We start from the raw sequence: 22,683 nt of genomic DNA on the forward strand, positions 1-22,683 counted from the left end.
GTGCTGCCATCCAGCAAGACCTGGACAGGCTGGAGAGCTGAGCCGAGGGGAACTTCATGAAATTCAACAAGAGCCAGTGCCAGGTCCTGCCCCTGGGGAGGAACAGCCCCCCGCACCAGCACAGGCTGGGGGGGACCTGCTGGAGAGCGGCTCTGCTGAGAGGCCCTGGGGGTGCTGGGGGGCAGCGAGGTGACCCTGAGCCAGCACCGGGCCCTTGGGGCCAAGGGGGCCAGCGGTGTCCTGGGGGGCATGGAAAGGAGTGTGGGCAGCAGGGCGAGGGAGGTTCTCCTCCCCCTCTGCTCTGCCCCAGTGAGGCCACATCTGGGGGGCTGCGTCCAGTTCTGGGCCCCCCAGTTTAAGAAGGATGTGGAACTGCTTGAGCAAGTCCAGTGGAGAGTTACCAGGATGCTCAGGGGACTGGAGCATCTCCCTTATGAGGAAAGGCTGAGAGACCTGGGTTTGTTCAGCCTGGAAAAGAGAAGGCTGAGGGGGGATCTCATCAATGCATATAAATACCTGAAGGGTGGGTGTCAGGGGGATGGGACTGGACTCTTTTCAGTGGTGCCCAATGCCAGGCCAAGGGGCAACAGGCACAAGCTGGGACACGGGAAGTTCCCCCTGAACGTGAGGACAAACCCCTTCCCTGTGCGGGTGCCCGAGCGGGGGCACAGGCTGCCCAGAGAGGCTGTGGGGTCCCTTCCCTGGAGACATTCACCCCCCGCCTGGACACGGCCCTGTGCCCCTGCTCTGGGGGTGCCTGCTCGAGCAGGGGGTTGGCTGGGATGATCTGCAGAGGGCCCTTCCAACCCCTGCCATTCTATGATTCTGTGAAAAGGGCTGTTTGGCAGCTACTGAAAGTAGGTTTTTTTGCATTAGGGAAGTATAAAATGCATTGAAGGGTAGTGGATACAACTCAGCTTATTTTCAAGCACACCTTTCCCTCAACTGAAGTCACATACCTATTCCTGGAATCACCAAATCATTAAGGCTGGAAAAGACCTCCAGGACCATCAAGTCCAACTGTCAACCCAACAACACCATATCTCCTAAACCATGCCCCCAGGTGCTATGTGTAACACCACCAGGTGTTGACCAGGTGACTCCCCCACCTCTCTGGGCAGCCTGTTTCAATGCCTGACCACTCTTTCAAGAAAGATATTTTTCCTAATATCCAATCTAAACCTCCTCTGATGCAGTTTGAGGCCATAAAGGCCATTCTTCACCTTTACTTGGAAAGTACTGAATGCTTCTTGTATGCCTCTCTTTAACCTTCTAAAACTTCCTCCTTTGGTAACAGGTGTGGAAGGTGGGGCGGTGGAAGCACAAGGAGCGCCTCAGCTTCCCCCCCGCTGGTGAGGCAGCGCTGCCACCCCGCCCGTGCCCGGCCAGGTGAGGGGCCCCAGTGCCAGCAGGGCGGAGAGGCCGGCGGCAGCCCCCCTCAGCCCGCCGGCGGCGGCCCCCCTCAGCCCGCCGGCGGCGGCCCCCCTCAGCCCGCCGGCGGCGGCCCCCCTCAGCCCGCCGGCGGCAGCCCTGAGGCGGCTCCCTTCCCGCCATCCCCGGCCGCGTGCGCCCTCCCGGCCGCGCGGGGGCGCTGTGAGAGCCGCCCCCCCACCGCCCCGCGGCCTCTCCCCGGAGGCCGCTTCCCACAAGCCCCCGCGCGGCGGCCCCGCCACCTCCCCTCAGCGCTGACACCCCCCACGGTCCCGTCCCGGTGTGCGGCCATGCGGGCGTCGAGCTACCGCTGCCGGGCCTGAAGGGGGTCGGGCCGGCCGGGCCCCGCACCCTGCGGAGCGGGGAGAGGCGCCGGGCATGCGGGCGGTGGTAGCGGGGCGGGAGGTGGGATGCTGTCGCGGAAGAAGACGCGAACGGAGCTCTCCAAGCCGGGCGAGGTGCAGGGGAAGTACGTGAAGAAGGAGACCAGCCCTTTGCTTCGCAGTGAGTGGCGGGGACGGGCAGGGAGGACAAACCCGAGTCCTCCCGGGGACGGCGGGGGCTTGTCCTTTGTGTGCTGGGACGGGGGGCCAGGGGGGCTCTGGGGGCCTGGCGCCGCTTTGGGGGTCCCCTCCCCTCAGGAGGGGGGGACACTCCTCCTGTGAGACCGGGGAACTGTCAGAGGGAGGTTAAACCTGCATTAAAGGCTGAAATAAAAGGTAGCCCTACGCATAATATACCACCAGGTGCTGACGATCAACAAACTTTTGGGGTTTTTTTTGGTCTTCTCAGCAGCCGTCGCTCACTTTTCCACAGGTAGGACTTAAGATAGTCTCCAGTCAGATATCTTTCAGCCGAGCAGGACAGATCACCTCTCTCTTTTTTCCAGAAGTTGGTGGTTGTTTTCCCGATCTAGGCTGTGCATGCTGCCAAAAGGTGTGTGCTTTGAAAATGAGATAACTGTACATAGACGGTTGCATAAAATCCCTGCGGAAGCAAGTGCTCCAGTTCTAAACCATAAATCAACTCGATGAGGTCACCACTATGTACCTTGGATGCGCCGGTCTTCGTGTGGTTAACCTGACGCCGGTGCCACAGCCCTGGTTTTGCTCCGGCTTTACAGAAGGCTGACAAAACGCACATTGAAAGAGCGCTTGGGTTTCTTGTTGTTAATCTCAGAAAACAACCTGAGGCTGAAACCTATTGTGTTAGAATTGCAGGATTAGCTTGGAGACCCCAACTAGCAGCAACTGATTTACTGGCGGGAGTAGGCACTTGGCTTTTCTGGATGAATTTGCTGCACGAATAGCTGGTTCCCCAGTCAACGGGCAAAATCATTTAGTAGTCTGATTACATTGACCTAGTCTTTAAAAAAAGAAGAAAACCTAGAACCCACAAAGTTTTTTCAAATTAAGCGGTAGGCGTGTCTAAGGGGTTAACACATGCTATTTGCCATGATGTAATGACTAGCCATTACATGCCTGCTTTGTAATGATTATAAATTTACCAATGACACCTTCTGGGCTGCACTGAATTTTTATGCTAAGTTATAAGAGTTTATTAATAAGAAGGAATTAACAATAGGCATAACCTTGTCCTAAATGAAAGTCGTTTCTGTTAACTCACCTGGAGGGAAACGACTTACTTATGTTGAAAGTAATAGTAAGGAGAGGAGTAAGGTATCACTTACGGGAGGGAGGCAGTGAAATTTTACAAATAGGTGTCACTGTTCATGTGCGAAACCTCTTTAGGTAAAGGAGAAAATGAAATATCTTCACAATAATTTGAGAACTTAACGTGTGCAGAATAACAGTGTTTTGCTGGCTGAACTCCATGATTAGTGGCGAAAGCATGAATTCTGTTTCTGATTCTGCTGTGGATTCCTGTGAGCATGTAGGCATTAACATCTTCAGCTATTCTGAGTTCATAAAGGCAGTGGTCCTGATGAAGTGGTAGGGTGGTAGCCAGGATACTTGGATTTTCTTGACCCTTCTGGGAGAGGGGTATGAAGCCTGGTGGATGCAGCCACAGTGCAGTGTGGGGTGGGTTGGAGGGGTGTTTTGTGTGGGTTTTTTAATGGGGTTTGGGGTTTTGTTTATTGCGATTGCAGTCAGACTGGCAAAACTTCACTCTTTGCAATAGTTTGTTGCTGGCAGAGGGCATGATTGTTTCTGTTGCACCAGTGCAAACTGCGGCGTTACCATTATACTTGCATATGCATTAGAGGTGACTTACAGGGGTTCTAGCATTTGGATTTCCTCAGTTCCATGGTGTAAGTCAGCCTTGCGGGTGGCCAAGTGCTTCATGTGTAAGTACAGCCAAAGGTCTTACTTCTCTTTCATGCTCTATCAGATCTGATGCCTTCGTTTATCCGTCACGGTCCAACCATTCCAAGACGAACTGATATCTGTCCGCCTGACTCAACCTCTTCTGTGTATGCTTCTGGTGGAGATGGAATTGTTTCCAGAAACCAGAGTTTCCTTCGAACTCCAGTGCAGAGGCCACCTCATGAAATAATGAGACGCGAAAGCAACAGACTGTCTGCACCTTCCTACCTTGCAAGAAGTTTGGCTGATGTCCCTAGAGAGTATGGCTCTTCCTCCCAGTCCTTTTTAACAGAAGCTAATTCTGTTTTGGAAAATGGAGATGCTGGTGCCCGTTGTTATTATTACGATCATTTTTATGATGCCCAGAGAAGACGTCAGTTAAATGATCGCCTACATGAGGACTACAGGTATTATGAACACAACAGCGATCTTTTCCAGAGGATGTCACAGAATCATGGGAGGCACACTTCAGGTAACTATTGATTAATTGCTGGGGTTTTAAAATATGTTTTTGATAAGACTGTAGGTGCAGAGGTAGAGCTGGATGATCAGGGTCATGTTTTCCAGAGTTAACGCTGCATGGGACAGAGCTGCTTTTTAATGACATTCCTGTGATCAGAGGACACAACGTGTTCACGTTTCTTATGGAGTTTGACCACATGTATCCAGAAAAGAAAAAATTATACTTAAACCATGATTTATTTATTAAATAAGTGGGGTAAGGTTGAGCAAGTTTGGGTTTTTTAATGCCAAGCATATATGCAACTCCTCATGACAAAGTTGATTCAGTTGCCAACTAGCAAGGAATTTGATTCATTAGGGGACATCTACTGTTTTCATGATGTAGTGAATAACCAACACCTCTAAATTACAGCATTGCCATTTTATTTTATTACGCTATAACTATGGTTGTGTTATTGTTTAATTTTATTGTGTTAATTTGACCTCAATAATTAAAATAATTTATTATAAATAGTCAAAGGGAGGGACGGCTGCTTTTTGTAATTAGCAAACTGACACATAGTGCGGAAATTGACTTCTGAGTCCTTGGGTGTTTTTTTCTTTCAGCTTCTAATAGCATTTTTAAATATTCCTGTTTCCTCCTCAAATTCACCGGAACTTGTCTTTGTTTTCTAACGGAAGAACAACATAAGAAAGAAGAACCCATTAAATATTACTTTTTGAAATAGTTTATTATATCTGTGACGACACTGGGGAATAATTCTTTGGTGCAGTGTGCTGTTGGTAAATCTGTCAGTGGAATAAAAAGTCTGGGATTACAATATCACCCATGGAAAGGTGACCTTAAAAGTAGTAAATTTGGATGTGTTTGAGCACTGTATATACTACAGAAACTATGTTCAAGGAGGAGTCTTTAAAGGTCCCTTCCAGCCCAAATCATTCTCTGATTCTGTCATTTCAAACCTGTAAATAATGTACCTTCACTATGAAATAACTTGCTGGTTTGTCATTACTTGTAATCTGTAAACAAAATAGTCTCTAGTAAAATAAATCTCCTGTCTAGAAAAACAAATCTGCTGGGAAGAACATCAACATTTAAGGCTGCTGACCTTGTTTATGGAATTATAACCTGTCAATGCTTTGTGAGTTTTTCTTACTACAGAAACATGTCAATGAAAAGTGACAGAAGAGTAATGCTTCTGTATTACTGCTGCCAGCCAGTAAACTCTGGAATGCTGAGATTTAGGACTTGCTACTTTATCCTTGTTTATTCTGCTAAATGCTAATACATCAGATGTACCTAGATTTTGCGTGGCAGCCCTCCATCTCTGTCAGCTGTTGTTTGGCCGGCAGTCATTAAACATTCACGTGGTCCAGGTAACAAGCACCTGTTAGTGTGTGCGGGGGTTTTGTGGGGAGGATTTCATAAAGCGATCCATCAGTTTAACATTCAGAATTTCTACGGTAACTGTGTATGCTGAGGAAGACTTCAAAAAAGGTACTGCTGCTGTGCAGAATTGAAACAACGTTAGGTGGAAATGGAGCTGTAGCTGTTAGTTTAAAAGTAGAGTTTAGCAAATTTTTAAAACAAGCTAATAGTAGGGCTTTACGGCTGTATTTTTCTCAATTGTAGCAACATGGATTTCTTTCTAAAAATACTTTTTTTCCAGTTTGTCTACATGGCCCCTTAGCCACTGGAAGTCATAAAGGAGCTGCTGATATTTGGTTGGTCTTTGTCATTCACTCATATTTTCATATTTAATAGTTTGAACAAATTCTACACATTTTATAATGGGTGAGTAGTCAGTCTTATGCATTTGTAGGGAGAGAAAAAAAGGTGAGCCCTTTGTCTGCCAAAGTGTTGCCCTTTTTCCTCTTTTTTTCTTTCATCTCAGCATGAAATATGAACTCCTAAATTCCTCTTTCAGTTTCACTGCAATAAGAATACTGACCTCTGTCCTTAACTTCTGTACATCATTTCAAGCATTGCTGTTACTTTTTCTCAGTAAAAGAACTATGTGGCCAAAAATAAGAAAACCTTTGATTTTCTTACTTCTGTGACCTTACCATTAAGCTGCTTTTCATTTGAACCATCCATTGTTTTCAAACCTGCAGCGTTTTCCTTGACCTACACTGATCTTTTTGTAATTTCTGGTTCCTCTTGTCCTGCATTTCCAGAATACTGACACAGGCCTTTTACTTTCATTGTCTTTGTCTAAATTACTTTTTCCTTACGTATCTCCATTGTTGTTTCCAAATGTTTCACCTAATCAAAATTCTTCATCGAGATAATGGATGACAAATTGCCTAATACCTACAGTTTCAACATGTAAGTCTGTTTTATTAGCTAGAATATGTAAATGCTGCCTTCTACCTTTCCTCCCCTCCCACCCTCCCTCAGAAGGTCCCCTCAGTCGGTTCTGTTACGGTTTGGGTTGATTGCTGCAGAAATGTTGCCTGATGAGCACAAGGTACACTTGCTGTGGGTGAGCGATGTTTTGTTCCGTGTTGGTTTCACCCGAGGTGACATTTGAGAAGCAGTGATCTGGAAGTGGAGAGGTGCTTGTGAATTCCAGCTTTCATTTAAAATACTCTCCTCTATATAATTGGGAGATAAAGTCAAAAAAGTGTTCTTATTGAGATCTTCATGCTCAAAGTGTTCAGCAAAGTATTTTAGAAAGTCCCATGATTTTTCAGTGGTTGATGTTGACAGTGTTGATATGTTCTTTCACAGGCATTTCTCTGAAGTCGTGTTTTCTCTCTCGGTATGATTCAACTCTACCATGTCCTCCTTTTCTTATTTTCATTAGAATTGTTTTTAATTAGCAACCTGGTGCTGCTGGGTTTCCTGAAAAACGTCTTGAGTTGAGATACTTCCTAGTTTTGTATGTTTAGCTGCCTTTGTGGCATTTCTTGAAAGTTTTCTTTAGTGTCCATTTCAAACTTAATTCTAAGAGACTTTACCTGTCTTTCTTCGACATCTCTTTCCTCTCTTCTAGGTTAAAGGTTTGGGGAGGTCTGTGGTTGAAGTTAATCTTCAGTATAGGTTGGAACTAACTTGTAACCAAGACCTCAGAGTTATTTGTACCTGTTTGAGCGATAAGCTAAAAAATTCTTACGTGTATGTGAAAATTGCTGAGATTAAAATCACAATGTAAAGGGACTTTCTGCTGCTGGATTGTAAAGCAGTTGACTGCAATGTCAGAGGAGAAAAACGATTGATCCTGCAAAGAGAGCATCCAGTGCGCTTTAGCGAAAGTAGGCTCATCTCGTGTGAAATTGTACCCCTTAAAAAAAGGTAAACTGGTGTTCATATTTAATGTAAGAGCAAAATAAAGAAATAGAAAATATTAAATGAAACCTATTTAGAGCTAAAGTAGCAGGGCTTTTCTTTTTAGGTGTGTACACTTTGCTTATTTTTAAACAAATGGCAATTCCTGCCCTTTTCTTCCTTTGTGCTGATTTTGCAGTAATTTCTTTGTCCTATACTTTTTGAAGCTGTCAAAGTATTTCCTGTTGTTTCCTTTTGTGAATTTATGCTTACTTGGAACGCCCCGTTCCCTCTGACAAATGAGGTACTTGGGCTCAGGCAGTACCTGCAGATGCTTTGGAAGGGGTTAGGAAGGCCTAGAACCTGCAGACCTATCTAAACAGGGTAGTTATTAGAACTTCTTTTTGCTATTTTATTGTTACTTACTCCCTTAAAATTAAACAGTTTGTTCGTCTTCTCTTCCCATTCACCATCCTGGTTTGATGTGGGGAAGGGAGAGGATTTTGGCATCCTGAAAAAAGGTTCTCTAGACAATTGACCTAATTAAAGACAAATATGAAGGCCTTTTGTTTGGCTAGATTTCTTCTTCAACACTTTGAAATTTGGTTGAAGCTGGTTGAGGGGAGTTTGTAGGCTCTGAAACTTCTCTGCCTATACCAGTGCTGTATCTAATAAACAACATGAGGCTTTTGCTTCAGTGTTTTTGCTCTTTTCCCTTTACGCCGGACTGCTCTGGTGATACAGTTTTCTCCAGTGCTTTCTACGAGGCAGGCTGAAGAACTGCCCTTTCCTGACCTGGAAACCTTTCCTCCCTCCTAAGAGTTTGGACTTCTTTCCAGGCAGAATGCCTTTACAATAAAACCGCCTCATTGGGCTGTGAAAGCATTAGCACATACCACTCATGGTTTTTTTGTTCCATAGTAATGGAACAAACCAAACAGGACCTCCCTGATCAAAGAAGATACTACATATTTGTCACATTTGTGATATTATTAGCTTAAGATATGTTTTTAAGAGAAGAATATTAAATGAAGGAACTCTTTGCATTGATATCTCATAATGCACCGGAACGTGGTGCTCAAAGTTAAAGTTTGGCTTCTGCTATTAGGACACCCTATGGTTGGAGATGTCGAAAATAAGACTGAATATAGGGCCTGGCCTTACTTAAAACTCTGAGTATTTTAAATCTTGTTAATACTAGTAATAAGTGGTTGCTGTTCCTTTGTACTTTTTTTTTTCAAAGCATCAAGAACATACACAGTGATACTCCTTAGCAAACAAACTGCATTGAACAAGATTTTCCTTTGCTTTGGAAGAGCATATAATGCCTCTTGGCCTGGTTGACAGTTAGTTCAAGACCTTAAACTGAAGATAAAATATTTTACAAGAGAAGAAAAAAGGCAACCTGGAAAGGAAAAGTTGCATAAATTTAAGTTCATTGTTGACCATTCTTGAGATTTGATAGTGCCACTTGGGGGTTTATAAAGAACAGTGCTCATATTTAAGCAGAGGAAAGGAGACTTAACATTTGGAAGAAGCAGATAATTTAAACAACTCTGTTCCTTGGGAAAGCAGGAAGAATGAGAATTTCTGTCTTGTCACAGATGAAAGTGTGTGTGAGAAAGAAAACCCTGAGTAGTTACAGTGAAGTGGTTCAACTAGTCTGCTTTTGCTTATCCTATGATAGAGATCATACCCTCCATCAAGAGCAAAATTGCAGGTTTTACAGTAGATGTTTTGATAAAAATGGTTCAAACTGCAAGTTTGGGGGGTTTCTGTAGATATTTGGCATTGTGCTACGTGCATCTGGTACCAGCCCATGGTTCAGGGAATATCCTTGGTGTGTGCAGTAGGATCCTGTGTGAAGCTTTGGGCTGCTGCAAAGATGCTTGAGGGCTAAGACCTCACCTGAAATTTAATCACAGAAGAGTATCACACTGGGGCAATATGACACAGAAACGGTGGTGTTCACAGCAAAGGGTTTTAGGCTGTCTTGTAACTTTCTTATTTGGTTTATACTTCTTTGGCAAAGATCACATATGAATTTACTCTTGGAAATGTTGTTCAGTTTTATTATTGATACTTACAGGTGTGTGTAGATATGAAAGTCAATTTTAATCTCCTGGTATTGCTCAAAATTGTAGCCAGAGCTATTTCTCTTATGTGTGTATCCACTCTGCCTTGAAGGAAGCATCCTTTATAAGGATATAAGTTTTCCTTTCTAAAGAAAACCAATATACAATTTCTTTTGTTCTCTAGTAACTCTACTTATATAAATAAATTTCTAAATTGTACTGATTGCCAGTTTGAATGCCATAGTGGGTTGGTGGTTGTCAGACACTACAAATATCACCTGACATATTAAAACTTTCAGCACACAGAATATTCCAGTGTGTTCTGTGATTTTAAGGGGAAGAACACACATTGAGACTATATGTGACAGTCTACAACCCGACGTGTTTACAGCCCTCTGTTTATGAATTTAGCTTTTGATTTCGTAATTAGAGCTTGCTAGTTGTAGAGACTTGGAACAGTCTTCGAAACTGGTAACTGCTGCAGCTGTGGAAGTTTATCTTAATGGTATGGCTCTGCTGCTTCACGTACAAAGTAAAAATGGTAAAAGGAGTGTGTAATCTATTTGTGGTCTGGTATTATTTTTGTTCTTTGCCTCTTGGAAATTATAAAAAAAATAAGCTGGCATTGGGAGAAACCACATAGCTGGAATTAAATGACTGTGCAAACGCAGAACTGCCGGTGTTGCCTTTCCATTGGGTACAGCTTTACTTTTTAGTGTGCTTTCTCTACGTAATCAGATTTTGGTTTTCCTTTCTACCTGAGTCCATCTCCCAGTCTTCTCTGGCTTTTGTACAAAGACATTGTGTCCAGAGAACTTCTGGTGCAGAGGATGCCTTGTGCATCTTTTAATACCAACTTCCAAATGTTAGAAAGAATTAAGCTTTACCCCAAGGAATAAATATATGTGTATTTGCTGCTGGAATCATGCTAGAATTTAAGTAGGAAGAAATGTAACAAAAATACAGGCATGTGCTGGTTTTAACAGTAAGCAGAAATATATGTTTATGCCTTTGCAGAAGCTCTTTTCCCCCCGTCAAGCGTGTGTCCCCAGATCTTCTGGAAGTGGTGATTTAATAGTCACTGTTTATACATACATGAAATTAGAACACAGAGGTCCAGTTAATTGGAGCAAATACTGAATTTGTTTACTCAAAGTGCAGTATTTTCAAGAACCTTAAATGCTTGTATTTTGTCATTGGAATGAAAACAAAACCAGTGACATAACTGTAGCGAGGGTCTAAAATAGCGGTACTGGGGCAGGGATGCTAAAGGTCAGGAAGCCTCTAGGATGTTTCTTCTCACTGGAAGTAAAGGTCTAGGTTGCTTAATCCTCATGAGAGATGGGAGCTATCACATGAACACAGCCATCAACTTTCCTTTATAAAGCTAAAAAAGAGGTAAGTACTGTAACAAGAGGCAAGAAACGCTTTAAGGCCAAATAGTTCAGGACGTGACACGGCTAGAAAAAGATCTGTAGCTGAGCACAGATGTTTTAAAGAGCAATACTAAGGAGGAAGTTTGTGAGAATCTTTTTAGTTTATTTTTTATTTATTCAGTTGCTTTGGAGCCTGCCCATTACTTTCTTGTTGATGACTGCTATCTTGTACTGGGATGAGAGCCTGTCCAGTTTTCAGTAATAGGTAAACAAATGCTTAAAGCAGATGACACCCCTTGGCTAGCATGCTACATTGAAACGGACTTTTGCCTATGTCAGCAAACGAGTATGAAATCACCTCAGAAATATAACAGTTTTGCTGCTACTTCAGTATTATTGTTGTCTTTTTGAGTTAATGACCACACCTGAAACCTCTTTATAATAGTATGCTTTATATGAGATAGACTCTGCCTTTTTCTTCCACTCTTTCAAAAAACCAATCACACAGAAATGTTATTTCTGAAAAACAGAAGGGAAGGGGTGTATTCCCCGGTCAGTGAACGTGGTGCTCGCGATGGAGTCACTTTCTGACTTTGAAGAAAGTGGAAAAAGTGTCTCACATCCCCTTCTGGCTATGGGAAATAGTAACACGCACACTCTGGTGAATACTGTGATAGAATAGATGCATTTGATTGTGGATGAAAAGGTAATTGGAATGTCTTTAAAGCCAGAGACTGCTTAACTGTAGAACTGTGGATAACTGAAGGTAACTTCTTAAAAGGCATTAAAAAAGAGAGTTGAATTTTGGCCAGCACATCCCATAGATAGTAAGCTTCCAAGGAGTGGAAGGAGACCTGCAAAATTCTTGATTATGTCACTTGGTTTTTGCAGTTGGGGTTTTGGTTTTTTTTTTTCAGTTGTTGTTGGTTTTGCTCTAGTTTTCTGTAATTATTATTATGGCACTTATTTCAGTTAGCTTCCTAAGTATCCATAGCATAGAGAGGGAAGGAAAAGATGAAATTGGAATTAACATTTCCTCAGTGCATCTCTCAGCATCCAGCACGCTAATTTTTAAAATGTAAAAACTGTGTGCATGTTACCACAAATCACGTATTTTGAAATGCTAGTGAACAGTCTCTTAAATCCGCTATTTAGTGATAAATCTGAAATGTGCTGTGTTTCCAGGGTGGAGGTGGGAACTCGATAAACTACCGATTCCTGTCAGTTCTCCTACCACCAGTGCACCTAACCTAGGCTTTAGCTCTCCGCTGGAGAAGCCCTTCTCCTAGTGCAACCCACAAGGAAAGCTGGAAATTACTTTTTCCACGTGCCTTTTGAGCGTTATGAAGCATAGGTGCTCGGGTCTAGAGAAGAGCAAGATGTAGAGCCTACTAGACAATGAAACTTCCAAGATCTGTGGGAGGGAGGAGGAGGGTGGAGGGGGATGCAGAGAAGAAATGAGGAGATTTTGTTCCTCACTCTGAACAAAAAGTCTGTAAATCTTGTCTGGATTGCATTCAGAAGGCCTGACTGTCCCACCCAGCCGTGCACATGAACTAGCTAGTCTAACGAGCGTGGGTAGTTTTAGCAAAGAAGACTTGGCAACGTTATCTTCAGTTTGCACAGGATGACCGTGTTCAGCAAAGGGCTTGTGCGGGGTCCTGTGTGGAGGCAGCTTTTCCCTTTGTCTTGTTACTGATGACGCTTTCTGGCTGTGGTTGCACGCACTTGAGTAGTAACAGTCCGCGCAGCATAGTGCTAACCTTCCCTGTCCCTCCCCTCTTGGTTTACTGGGTCCCGTTACTGTTCTTGACTGGAATCTGAAAAGCTTTGTTAGTATTCAGTGATTGTTTTTTTTTAAGAGAGTTGTAATTTCTGACTGTAACTACAAAAAGAAATAGCTATGGGTTTTGGTAGGTAAATAGTTTTGATGCAGCTATAATAGCGTATTAACAGAAACTGTCATTTATGTGAAGCTTTAACACTTGTAATCATGTCAGCTCGCTCTGCTCAGCAAATTGAGACAGGAATAACAGCTTCACCCCTGTTATGTATGCTAATATATGTCTCTAACTGAACAAGGAAGGATGCTTTAACTGTCTCTGAAGCTGTCTGGTGAATCTGGAGTTGTGGGAGAGCAAAACAAGTGAGCCTTAAAAGGGAATAGCTGTCTTGACTTGATCGTGCTTTTTCGCTCATGTACGAGGGCCTGCACCACAAACGCCATGGTATTGCTCAAAGTCCATCGAGTGCCTTGGGTGGGGGCCGGGGGGAAGCTGACTTTGTACAGAATGTTGGGTTTGGGTATTCTCAGTTCAGCTAAACGTTGCTTTCCCTGGTTTTTTTCAGGCATCGGTAGAGTTGCTGCTACATCTCTAGGAAACTTAACAAACCATAGTTCTGAAGATTTACCTCTTCCTCCTGGCTGGTCAGTGGACTGGACTATTAGAGGCAGGAAATACTATATAGATCATAACACTAATACAACTCACTGGAGCCATCCGCTTGAGCGCGAGGGGCTGCCGCCAGGATGGGAGAGAGTCGAGTCGGCAGAATTTGGAGTGTATTATGTAGATCACATCAATAAGAGAGCTCAATATAAGCATCCTTGTGCTCCCAGGTAAGACATCCACCTTCTCTTCAGTGATTGTTCTTTTTCCTAATCTGGTTTAGAAAGTGGAACTGTTTTTTGTCTCATATATAACATGCCAAAACCTCCTTATTTTTAGAAGTAAGCTTTACTGGTTCTTGACTCAGATTTTTAGAAGAAGTTGTAATTGTTAGGGTTTTTTTCTCATCTGTTACTGTCTTAACTTTAGAAACAGGATATTGTTCCTAACTCCCTAAAACAAAGCAGCTATTCTCTTCAGCTGTCGGTAAAACAACAAAGTTGCTGAGAGGAGAATTGAATTGTAGACTGAAAAGAAACTTGATCTGATGTTCCAGGAGACTGTCTGGACAACCAGCACATACCATCTGCAGCATAAATTAAGTCTCCTCTAGAATGAAAATCAGTATTTTAGCTACCCATAAATTAAAGGTAAAATAAAGTTAGTATACTTTTATAAGTATATTTATAACATAAATTAAAGGTAAAGAAAGTATACACCAAATCTACCAGTTACTTTCTCCTACTCGATCTATTTTGCTGTTACCCAGGAAGGGAAGGGGTTTTTAACATGTGGCACAAAAGATAAACATACGAGGATGTCCTTTGTCATAAATGGAATAACTCTTATCAGCTGCTGCCTGAATACATTTGTTCTAACATACTAAATGGTGGATTATTTGGATGAGTCAATACTTGCCTTTTTAATCTTTTGAAAACAGATAGCATTTTTTGTTCCGCTTTGGTATCCAGGTGGCAGGCACTAGGTGAATAGGGCTAAGGTGAATTTTAGTGTGCTAACAAATAGCAGCACCACTTAGAGTCGTGATTGAAGCACAGGAATAGCAACAGAAAGTTGCTCTCAGTATAGGCGTGCTGAGGCAACACGCCGTCTGTGGCTGCATCATCAACCTTTGCATGTATTAACTTGCCTATTAATGTTAACGATTTAATATCGATATGTCCAACTTATTGCTTGGAGGTTACGGGCTTTGTCTGTCTTCCTTTGTGCAGCGTTCCCCGTTACGACCAGCCTCCACCCGTGACTTACCAGCCGCAGCAAGCCGAAAGAAGCCAGCCTCTCCTTGTCCCTGCAAACCCCTACCACACCGCAGAGATTCCAGACTGGCTGCAGGTCTATGCCAGGGCTCCTGTAAAGTGAGCTTTTGTGTTTTGTCTTTTTTTTATTCCCCTGTTCATTTCACACCATGCATGCCTTGCTTAGAAGGAAAACAAATTAATTTTGATGACGGAAAGTAGAACTCTAGCTGGTATCTTTATTCTTCCACATTATAGAAATATTTCTTAATTGCATAAGAACTATTGCTGACAGCGCATGAGGAAGTTGTACCAGATACTCAGCACATTAGTTTGCTTTGTATTAGGCATTACTTAAAACCATCACAGGAATTCTTGCAGTTCATGTGACTTGCAGAATGATGTAGTAGAGAGCTGAGGATGTGACTTACTTTCAGTGTACGTGTGAGAATGGTACCACGTGGCTTATAAAATATGTGAAATATTTTAGGGTGTTAACTTCTATAACGTACATCTCACTCCTTTATAAAAAAGACATACAGGTTCTTCACAACCAAGAATTTTGAATACAGACTGAAATCTGTATTTCTACTCAAGAACTTGAATTAAAAACTCAGTGGTAGTAAAAGGTCTTTTTTTTTTTTTTTTTCAAAGAAGCAGTGCTGTAGGAGCAGGGAGTCTCCTCCAAGATTTGAGTCAGCATAATGAAACAAATTACATTTACTAATGGGTGCAGCTCTGCAGAAGAGTAACGCTAAATAAAAAAAAAAAAATCCAGATATGTTTTAATAATTATGAAATAATGTGCTTTTTCATAAGGAGAACATGGAGAAACTTATATTTTACAGCTATAAGCAGGTCAGTCTGTAGTTGCAAATTTGGACTGTGTGTGATGTTCAGCAACTTCCAGCTAAAAAATCCTCTCTTTTTTTAGCTGCTTCTAGTAACTATAATTTGAATGGATTTTATTACTCCTTGTGGTTATTGGGCTTGCCAGCCGCCCATAAAGATTTAAATTGGCCTAAAATGCACCAGTACGTTTACGCACCAGGGACGTGCTAAGTTCCTGTAACCTATGGGACGACTTCTTTCCTAGAAATACTTTTAGGTTTTGACTGCAGCTGCATTTCTTTATTTAGGTCTTTGGCACATCTGGACAATGTAGTTTTAAATTTGTCATATGTATGGACTCTTGTTGGTAGTTCTCTTGAAACTTGAGAAACAAACTTAAGACAATTTAAACAATTTGTCAGGAATTTCTTTATATCTAGTAGGCTGAGGCAAAGTAAAAACAAAAATTTATTCAAGCTGTTTGAATAGAATTTACATTGTTCAGAAGAATAAAAAATGGTGTATTTTCCAGTATCCTTTAAGCCTTCTGTTAAAGTAGTGCTGGTGATAATAGGAATTTTGTTGTAATTCTCAAACACTTGTGTGAAGAGGTAAATTCAGGTTTATGCTGATGTGATATTGGGAAAGGAAGAGCTGTAGCAGCTGGCTTAGTGTCACCTCATCTTGAGGACTTCTTAAGGAACAATCATTTTCACTGTTTAAAAAAATCAAGATCACTTATATATTTTCAATGTAACTTTAATAATGAACCTCTTTTCTGTTGCTATCCAGTAATGTTACATCCAGTAATGCCTGTAATTCCTTCAGTAGTGTTGTTCAAAAGCTGAGTATGAGAACTGTACGCGTATCCTCCCGTGTTCTGGGGTGAAAATGGAAGTAAGTGGGCAGAATGCTTTCGTAATAGTAGTAGAGGATATTTATACAACCTGCTATTTGAAATATAGGGTAAAAATTTGTTGACTATCAGTACAGTTTTGCACAGAAATGACTGTGGTGTATTTTGTTACGATTTGTTACTTAGACCTGACGCTGTAGCTCGATTTGGCTGACTAAAGGCCAGCCGTTTTTGTTGAGAAAAGTAGCTAATGATAGCAAAATGGATAATGTTAGTAAGTTTCTCTAAAGGATAAGAATTCTGCCCGCTGGAAGAGTCTAATGGAGCGTTTAGTAGGCGTTAGCCATATCACTTATCTAATTTCATGAAAATGGTCAAACTGTTAAGATAAAAGAGAAGATATTTGGCTCACTAAACAGTGGAGAGGCTTTGATGACTAGTTTGATGACAAAGAGTGTCAGTGGAGACTCCTTGATGACTAGTTATAACTTGAGGTAACCATTTCCAATATCAAGGTATTTATGGTACCTTGAAGCATCCTTTTCCCCTCTCTTCTGGCATCTGTCAGGATTTGTTTTGAGAGCCTTAAGTGTGGGTATCGGAACCTAGACATGGGGGAATCGAGACGCCTGGCTTGCGTTTAACCCTTTGCTAGACTCTAAACATTGAATGTTTCTCCACCTTCCAGGTTAGGTAGACCAGGCAGGTAGGTGTTCCCACAGCATGCCAGACTACATGCATGGGACTTTGACGGTGAGGAGACCAAAAATGCCTTCCTTGTATAAGAGAGAACGGTTCCCCCACCTCTTTGGAGCCAGGATTTGAACCCAGGACTTCCTTCTTCCAGCCCTAACCAATAGGCTGTAAATATTTGGGGCAGGTCAGTGTCTCTTGTGTTGAAAGTGTCCTATTTTCTATCAAATACTCGTTATCTACTTGGGAATGCCCTTGAGTCAGGGTATTCTGGCTGTGTGTTCTGTCTAGTAAGCTCCTGCTTTCACACCCAGGAGGGAAGGCTCTGCGCTTTGCAGAATTCTGTAGAAACATGGTTTTCCACCTGAACTTCTGGTTCTGTGATTTTTAAAAGCGCCTGGGGGGGTCTAGGTCAGGTACTGGTTCTCTGCGCCCTCTCGGCATCTCTGTGGTGAGCGTTCCTAAACCTATGACCTTCTGAATTTGAATGAGCCTATTCCCGTGAAGGCATTGCTGATGGCTTAATCTTTAATTAGACTTCTTCCCCCGTTCAACGCTGCTCTTGGCAGGTGAAATGAAACTCTCGCGCTCAAGAGCAATCCTGATGTGCTGCTTTTGTTGAGAAACTGTCAGCGGTGACAGCTTCAGAGAGCTAAAGAGCCATCAAGGTTTTAGCAGTCTGTGGTGATGCTTCAAAAACTCAAAAAGCTGCAGGCTCCAGAAGACCTGCACACATGTTACTGCATGTGATGGAGCTTTGTATGCTTGTATCACCACCTTAATGAGAAACAGTCTTTCCATCAAGGATCAGCCTTGCTATGGAGTGTATTTTAATAAATGCCTTTGGCCCAGAATGTTTGAAAGGATACATTGGTGCAGGGCAAGCCAGGGGAAACCCACCTGCAGTTGAATTCGGTTCATGATGAGTGGGAAAGGAGCTGACATGGAAAGGTGTCTTTCCCTTAAACTCAGTAATCGAGTGCTTACAAAGATATTTGTACTCGACAGACCTTCAGAAACAGCAGCCTGCAGCCCGCCTCTCGCTGGAGCTTGACTGGCAAACAGCTGCCATTCGGTTTTTCTCGCTTTTGGGGGAAAAGTGACTTTTAGCAGTGCAGCCCTGTCAAGACTTGGGATGACTTTAATGTAGAAGCTGTTATGAAGCTTACAGAAGCTGTGGTTATTTAAGTTCTTAAAATTCCTCAAAAGCCTCCTTGGTAGTCATCTGCATGTCTTGGTGCTTCTCTGATGCATTCAGTCTTCTGCATATAGCTTTTCAATACGTAATGTCGTTATCTGCATAAACTCTCTGATATCTTGGCTTCAGCCTCCACTCAAGTGAATGTATTTTCTCATGTAATTCAGTTGGATCAAGTAACTCTGTTTATTGCATGGATTTCTTCTATTCTTTTCATAACTGTGGTAGTCAGCTGTCTATTTCCAAGTTAAGGAAACAGGTAAATTGTATGTCTTTAGAAGCACTGGGAAAAAGCAGGAAATGAAGGGGTATGGCAGAGATGACATAACTGCATCAAGGCTTTCTCTTATGAAAATAAAGTAGCGTTAAAATGCCTGTTGCATGGCAAGACTTGGATCAGACAAAAATCAAGATTAAAACTGGGTTGGGAATTGCTGTCTTCTCACCTTGCTTAGGAAATTCCGTGGCTTGTCCCACTCCCGGAGCTGGCCAGGCCCATGCCAGGACACTCCGTGCTGTTCAGGTCCCCGTAGCAGGGGCAGCATTAGCACCCCTGCTTGTTTTGGGGTGAAACTCCTGAAGTTCTCTCACACGAGTCTCTTCAAGCTTAGGGTAGGGTTAGCCCAGATCCTCCCACGAGTGACAGCTGTGCTTACAGTCACATCACGCGTTGTTTCTGTGTCCCGTGTTCCCCCTGAGCCTTGGGAAGTGTGTCTGTCCCCACAGCCAGCAGGTCTCCTCATGGCTGCTAGCTCATGTGCCCCTGCCAGACTTCTCCAGTCATCACGCAGAGGTGGAAGGAGGCCGTCAAAGAGAACAGCCTGTTTATTTTAAGCTTTGGTATCAGTCTAGCCATCCGAAGTCATTGTACCACTTTATTTAAGCGTACGGGGGTAGGTCTGCGCTGTGGGCTGTTAACGCCCAACCGATGCACTGACTGACACAAGCCAGATCCCAGTCAGTAACCACTCGGACACGTGGGCTTCGGAGCCCGACCTAATGTTCTGTAAGTCGCTCACCAAAACAGTTTTCTCGCTGTTGGCCCGGTGTCCTTGAGGAACACCCCGAATGCCGGCGTCTCCTGCTTAATGTCATCCTGCAGCAGTTGGCCTGTGGGATGCGGTGGTCCGTGCTGGGTGCCTGGCCACGAGCCAGTGACCTTTAATCCCATCTCCCATTAGTTACAAGTGATAGGAGGAAAGGAAATGGCCTCAAGCGGCATCTCAGGGGAGGTTTAGATTGGGTATTAGGAACAATGTCTTAACTGAAGGAGTGGTCAGGGATTGGAGCAGGCTGCCCAGAGAGGTGGGGGAGTCACCATTCCTGGGGGTGTTCAAAAAACATGCAGATGTGGCACTTGGGGCAATGGTTTAGGAGGCCTGGGGGTGTTGGGTTGGGGGTTGGACTTGAGGATCCTAGAGGTCTTTTCCAACCTTAATGATTCTGTGATTCTAAGGGGGCTTACACACAGCCCGGCTTTGTTAAGTGACTCCCCCACCTCTCTGGGCAGCCTGTTCCAACGCCTGACCACTCTTGTCAGTAGAGAAATTGTTCCTAATACCCAATCTAAGCCTCCCCTGACACAGCTCGAGGTCATTTCCTCTCCTCCTATCACTAACAACTGACGGGAGAAGAGACCAACCCCCACCTCACTACAACCTCCTTTCAGGAGCACCTTTTTTCTTTTTCTTCTTTTCAGGAGCATCTTTCCTTTCTTGCACCCGTCGATATTTTCTCAGCGAGCTTTCGCATTCTGCGCTGCTGACTAGCATCCATTTCCCTCCGCAAGGAAAAAGCGGTGACAGTGCGGGTGGCGCTCTGGTGACCCAGGCTGCTGTGTTTTGCCTTGCTCAGCCAACAGCTCCTTGGAACTGGTGGAAGTGGGAAGAAATACAACAGTAACTGGTTGACTTTGCAGCTGAGCTTGTTCCCCTCTCACGCCGGGAGCAAGATCAGCTGTACCTAAAGGAGGAGTTTGGGGTGGCAGCAGCGTGTTCCAGGCTCGTGGCACGTGTCTCCAGGACCCCCCAATGCCCAAAGCAGCTCACTTTTTCCGGCGCAGGGAGTGAGAACACGTAGGATAGGTAGCTGTTACCGCTTGTATCGCTCCCTTGACGCTCCCCCCATGGCACATAGCTCGCCACCAGGAGCTACAGGGTGCTAGGATGTCCCTTGCTGGTGTGAGGATTTGCAGCCATTAATTAGGGCCTAATTGGATTTCCCCCCCCTCAGTCCTTGCTGATGCAACATGACACCCCCTTCCCCAGTCCGGGAGGGGTCCAGCACCTGCTGTTTGAGAGATGCTCATGTAGGTTATTGCTGCTAATTAATCAAGGGGGAGGGTGTCCGAGAGTGCTTGTTTGGAAACAAAAGTCTGTTGTGAGGGGAGGTTTGCAGGATTCTGCCTTCTGGGAGGTGCTTGCTGTAGCAGGAGCATTAGGGTAAGCTGTTGAAAGAATGCCTTTTGTGTGTGTTAACTTTTCTGTGCTTAATTTTAAAATATGTTTTACGACTAAACCGTCACGGGTTGGTGAATGGAATTGCTGTTTTAATGCTTCCAAAATGCAGTTTCTCCGTTGGCTTATTACAGTCAGTTAATAGGATCTTTAGTATTTCTAGAGTTTATCTTGAAATACGACGAGCGATTCTGCAGTTTAGCTGGAAGTGCTGTTTCTCCGGCTCGCTTTGAGACGCGGCTCCATGTCTTTTGGTGTTAATTACCGTAGTTCTTCACACAAAACATGCTAACGTGGATTGCCAGAAACCTGATCGGTGCCTGCACAACCCTGAGGCTAGTTTTTAAGAAAATGCGTAAAACGCCTCATATTCGCTTGCGGCGGCGTGTAGATAATTATCTTTTCTACCAAACCAGATACGATCACATTCTGAAGTGGGAGCTCTTCCAGCTGGCGGACCTGGACACGTACCAGGGGATGCTGAAGCTGCTCTTCATGAAAGAACTGGAACGGATCGTTAAGCTGTACGAGGCGTACCGGCAGGCCCTCCTCACCGAGCTGGAGCATCGCAAGCAGCGGCAGCAGTGGTATGCCCAGCAGCACGGCAAGAATTTTTAAGCTAACAACTCCTTTATTTTTTTTAAATAGACTTTCACGAGGACATTAAGAGCTTTAAACGGTTTTCACACTTAAAACTATGAAAAAGTGCTTTTGTTGAAAAGGCAGCTTATTTTTGTTGACGTTGCACCTTTGTTATTATCCTCTTTAATATTTTTCTACATGTATTATGTATTGTTTATAAAAATGAAAACTGTTTGTTAATCTTTTTTCCATACAAGAACTAGTTTATTATTCTGAAAACCAGCACAGAGTTTAATCAGAGACTTGATTCTGGTATCTTTTTCTAGCCGTCAGCTGTATTATTAAGAAGCTGACTATATATTTTTAAAGGGCAATAGATGCAACTATATGAAACATCCTGGATTCAGAACATTGTTACGATCCAAATGACTATTTCTGTATATTTCCCTCGGGATTTCCTCTCCCTCTCTCGGGAGAGGTCTGCTCTTTGTTTACAGCTTTAATGTACAGAACACCAGCGCTGTTACTTTTCAATAACACCCAGTGCTGTAACCAGACCGAAGTGGATTTCTTCCGTCTAAACCACGTGCTTCATGCAAGTGAAGCCCGAGTTGCCTTATTTTTTTACTTTAACGCATGACTACTTTAGATTTACTACTAGTTTTCACAGAAATTAGTCAGAGGGGAAATACTTGTACCTTCTTAAAGACCAAGATCTCTAAGCAAACTTTTCACAGGTTTTGAAATCCCAGGTGAACCGCGTTTCAGAAAACGTGACCCAGTCTCGGGGGAAGGTGTCTAACCAGCTCGGCGACCCGCTGCACCACCCCATGGGAGAAGCTGAGAAAACCAGGGATGTAACAGCATTTACTTTTTCTTTTAACGAGCCTTTGTCTCATGTTGAAGCCTCCTTTCTTGGGCAAAATTTTGAATTGTGCAGTTACCCTCTCCAGTATTCTCACTTGGTTCATTGATTGTCCTGAAATGTTATTTATGGATTCTTTTTAGTGCAATAAACATTGTTGCAGACAAAAAAATACATTTCTTGTAAATCCTATTAATTCAATAAAAATCATTTTGTTTAATGAAGGGTTGTTCCAAAGAATTTTCTTTTTTTGGGGGGCCTTTTAGAGGGTCAAATAAGATGTTCTTACAGCCAATAAAAAGATCTAACGGGGGTGGTGACAGTCGGCAGCTCGGGCTCCCCGCGTACCAGTGCAGTTCCGATGCTCTGGGCGTCGCTGACTCGGTGGCGGGACACGGACCCGCTTCTGCCGCCAGGGCCCTGGCACGCGGGTGCCCCTCCAGCTTCGGCCTTGCTTCGCTTAAGCAGCTCTTCCTCCTCTGTTAAAAGCTGGAGACTTTATTTTGTCTGAGACTTAATTTCGCCAAAGACTTGTAAAACCCAGCTCTACCTTCGGAGTGACAGAAGCACCTCCCAGAGCTCACCCCCGGGCAGGAGATGGGCCAGAGTATTTT

The 22,683-nt window shown here is 43.6% G+C and overlaps 1 protein-coding gene across 1 annotated transcript; it reads left to right on the forward strand.

Moving 5' to 3' along the window:
* The first annotated feature begins 1,650 nt into the window (after window positions 1-1,650).
* On the forward strand, window positions 1,651-22,293 carry SAV1 (salvador family WW domain containing protein 1). Its single transcript, XM_064461163.1, has 5 exons — window positions 1,651-1,935; window positions 3,784-4,230; window positions 13,292-13,562; window positions 14,565-14,708; window positions 21,039-22,293. Exons 1-5 carry the CDS (start codon window positions 1,842-1,844, stop codon window positions 21,238-21,240), a joined length of 1,158 nt encoding a protein of 385 aa, XP_064317233.1. The 5' UTR covers window positions 1,651-1,841; the 3' UTR covers window positions 21,241-22,293.
* The last annotated feature ends 390 nt before the right edge of the window (window positions 22,294-22,683 follow it).

Source organism: Phalacrocorax carbo, chromosome 9 (assembly GCF_963921805.1).
Source record: "Phalacrocorax carbo chromosome 9, bPhaCar2.1, whole genome shotgun sequence".
NCBI classification, from domain to species: Eukaryota; Metazoa; Chordata; class Aves; order Suliformes; family Phalacrocoracidae; genus Phalacrocorax; species Phalacrocorax carbo.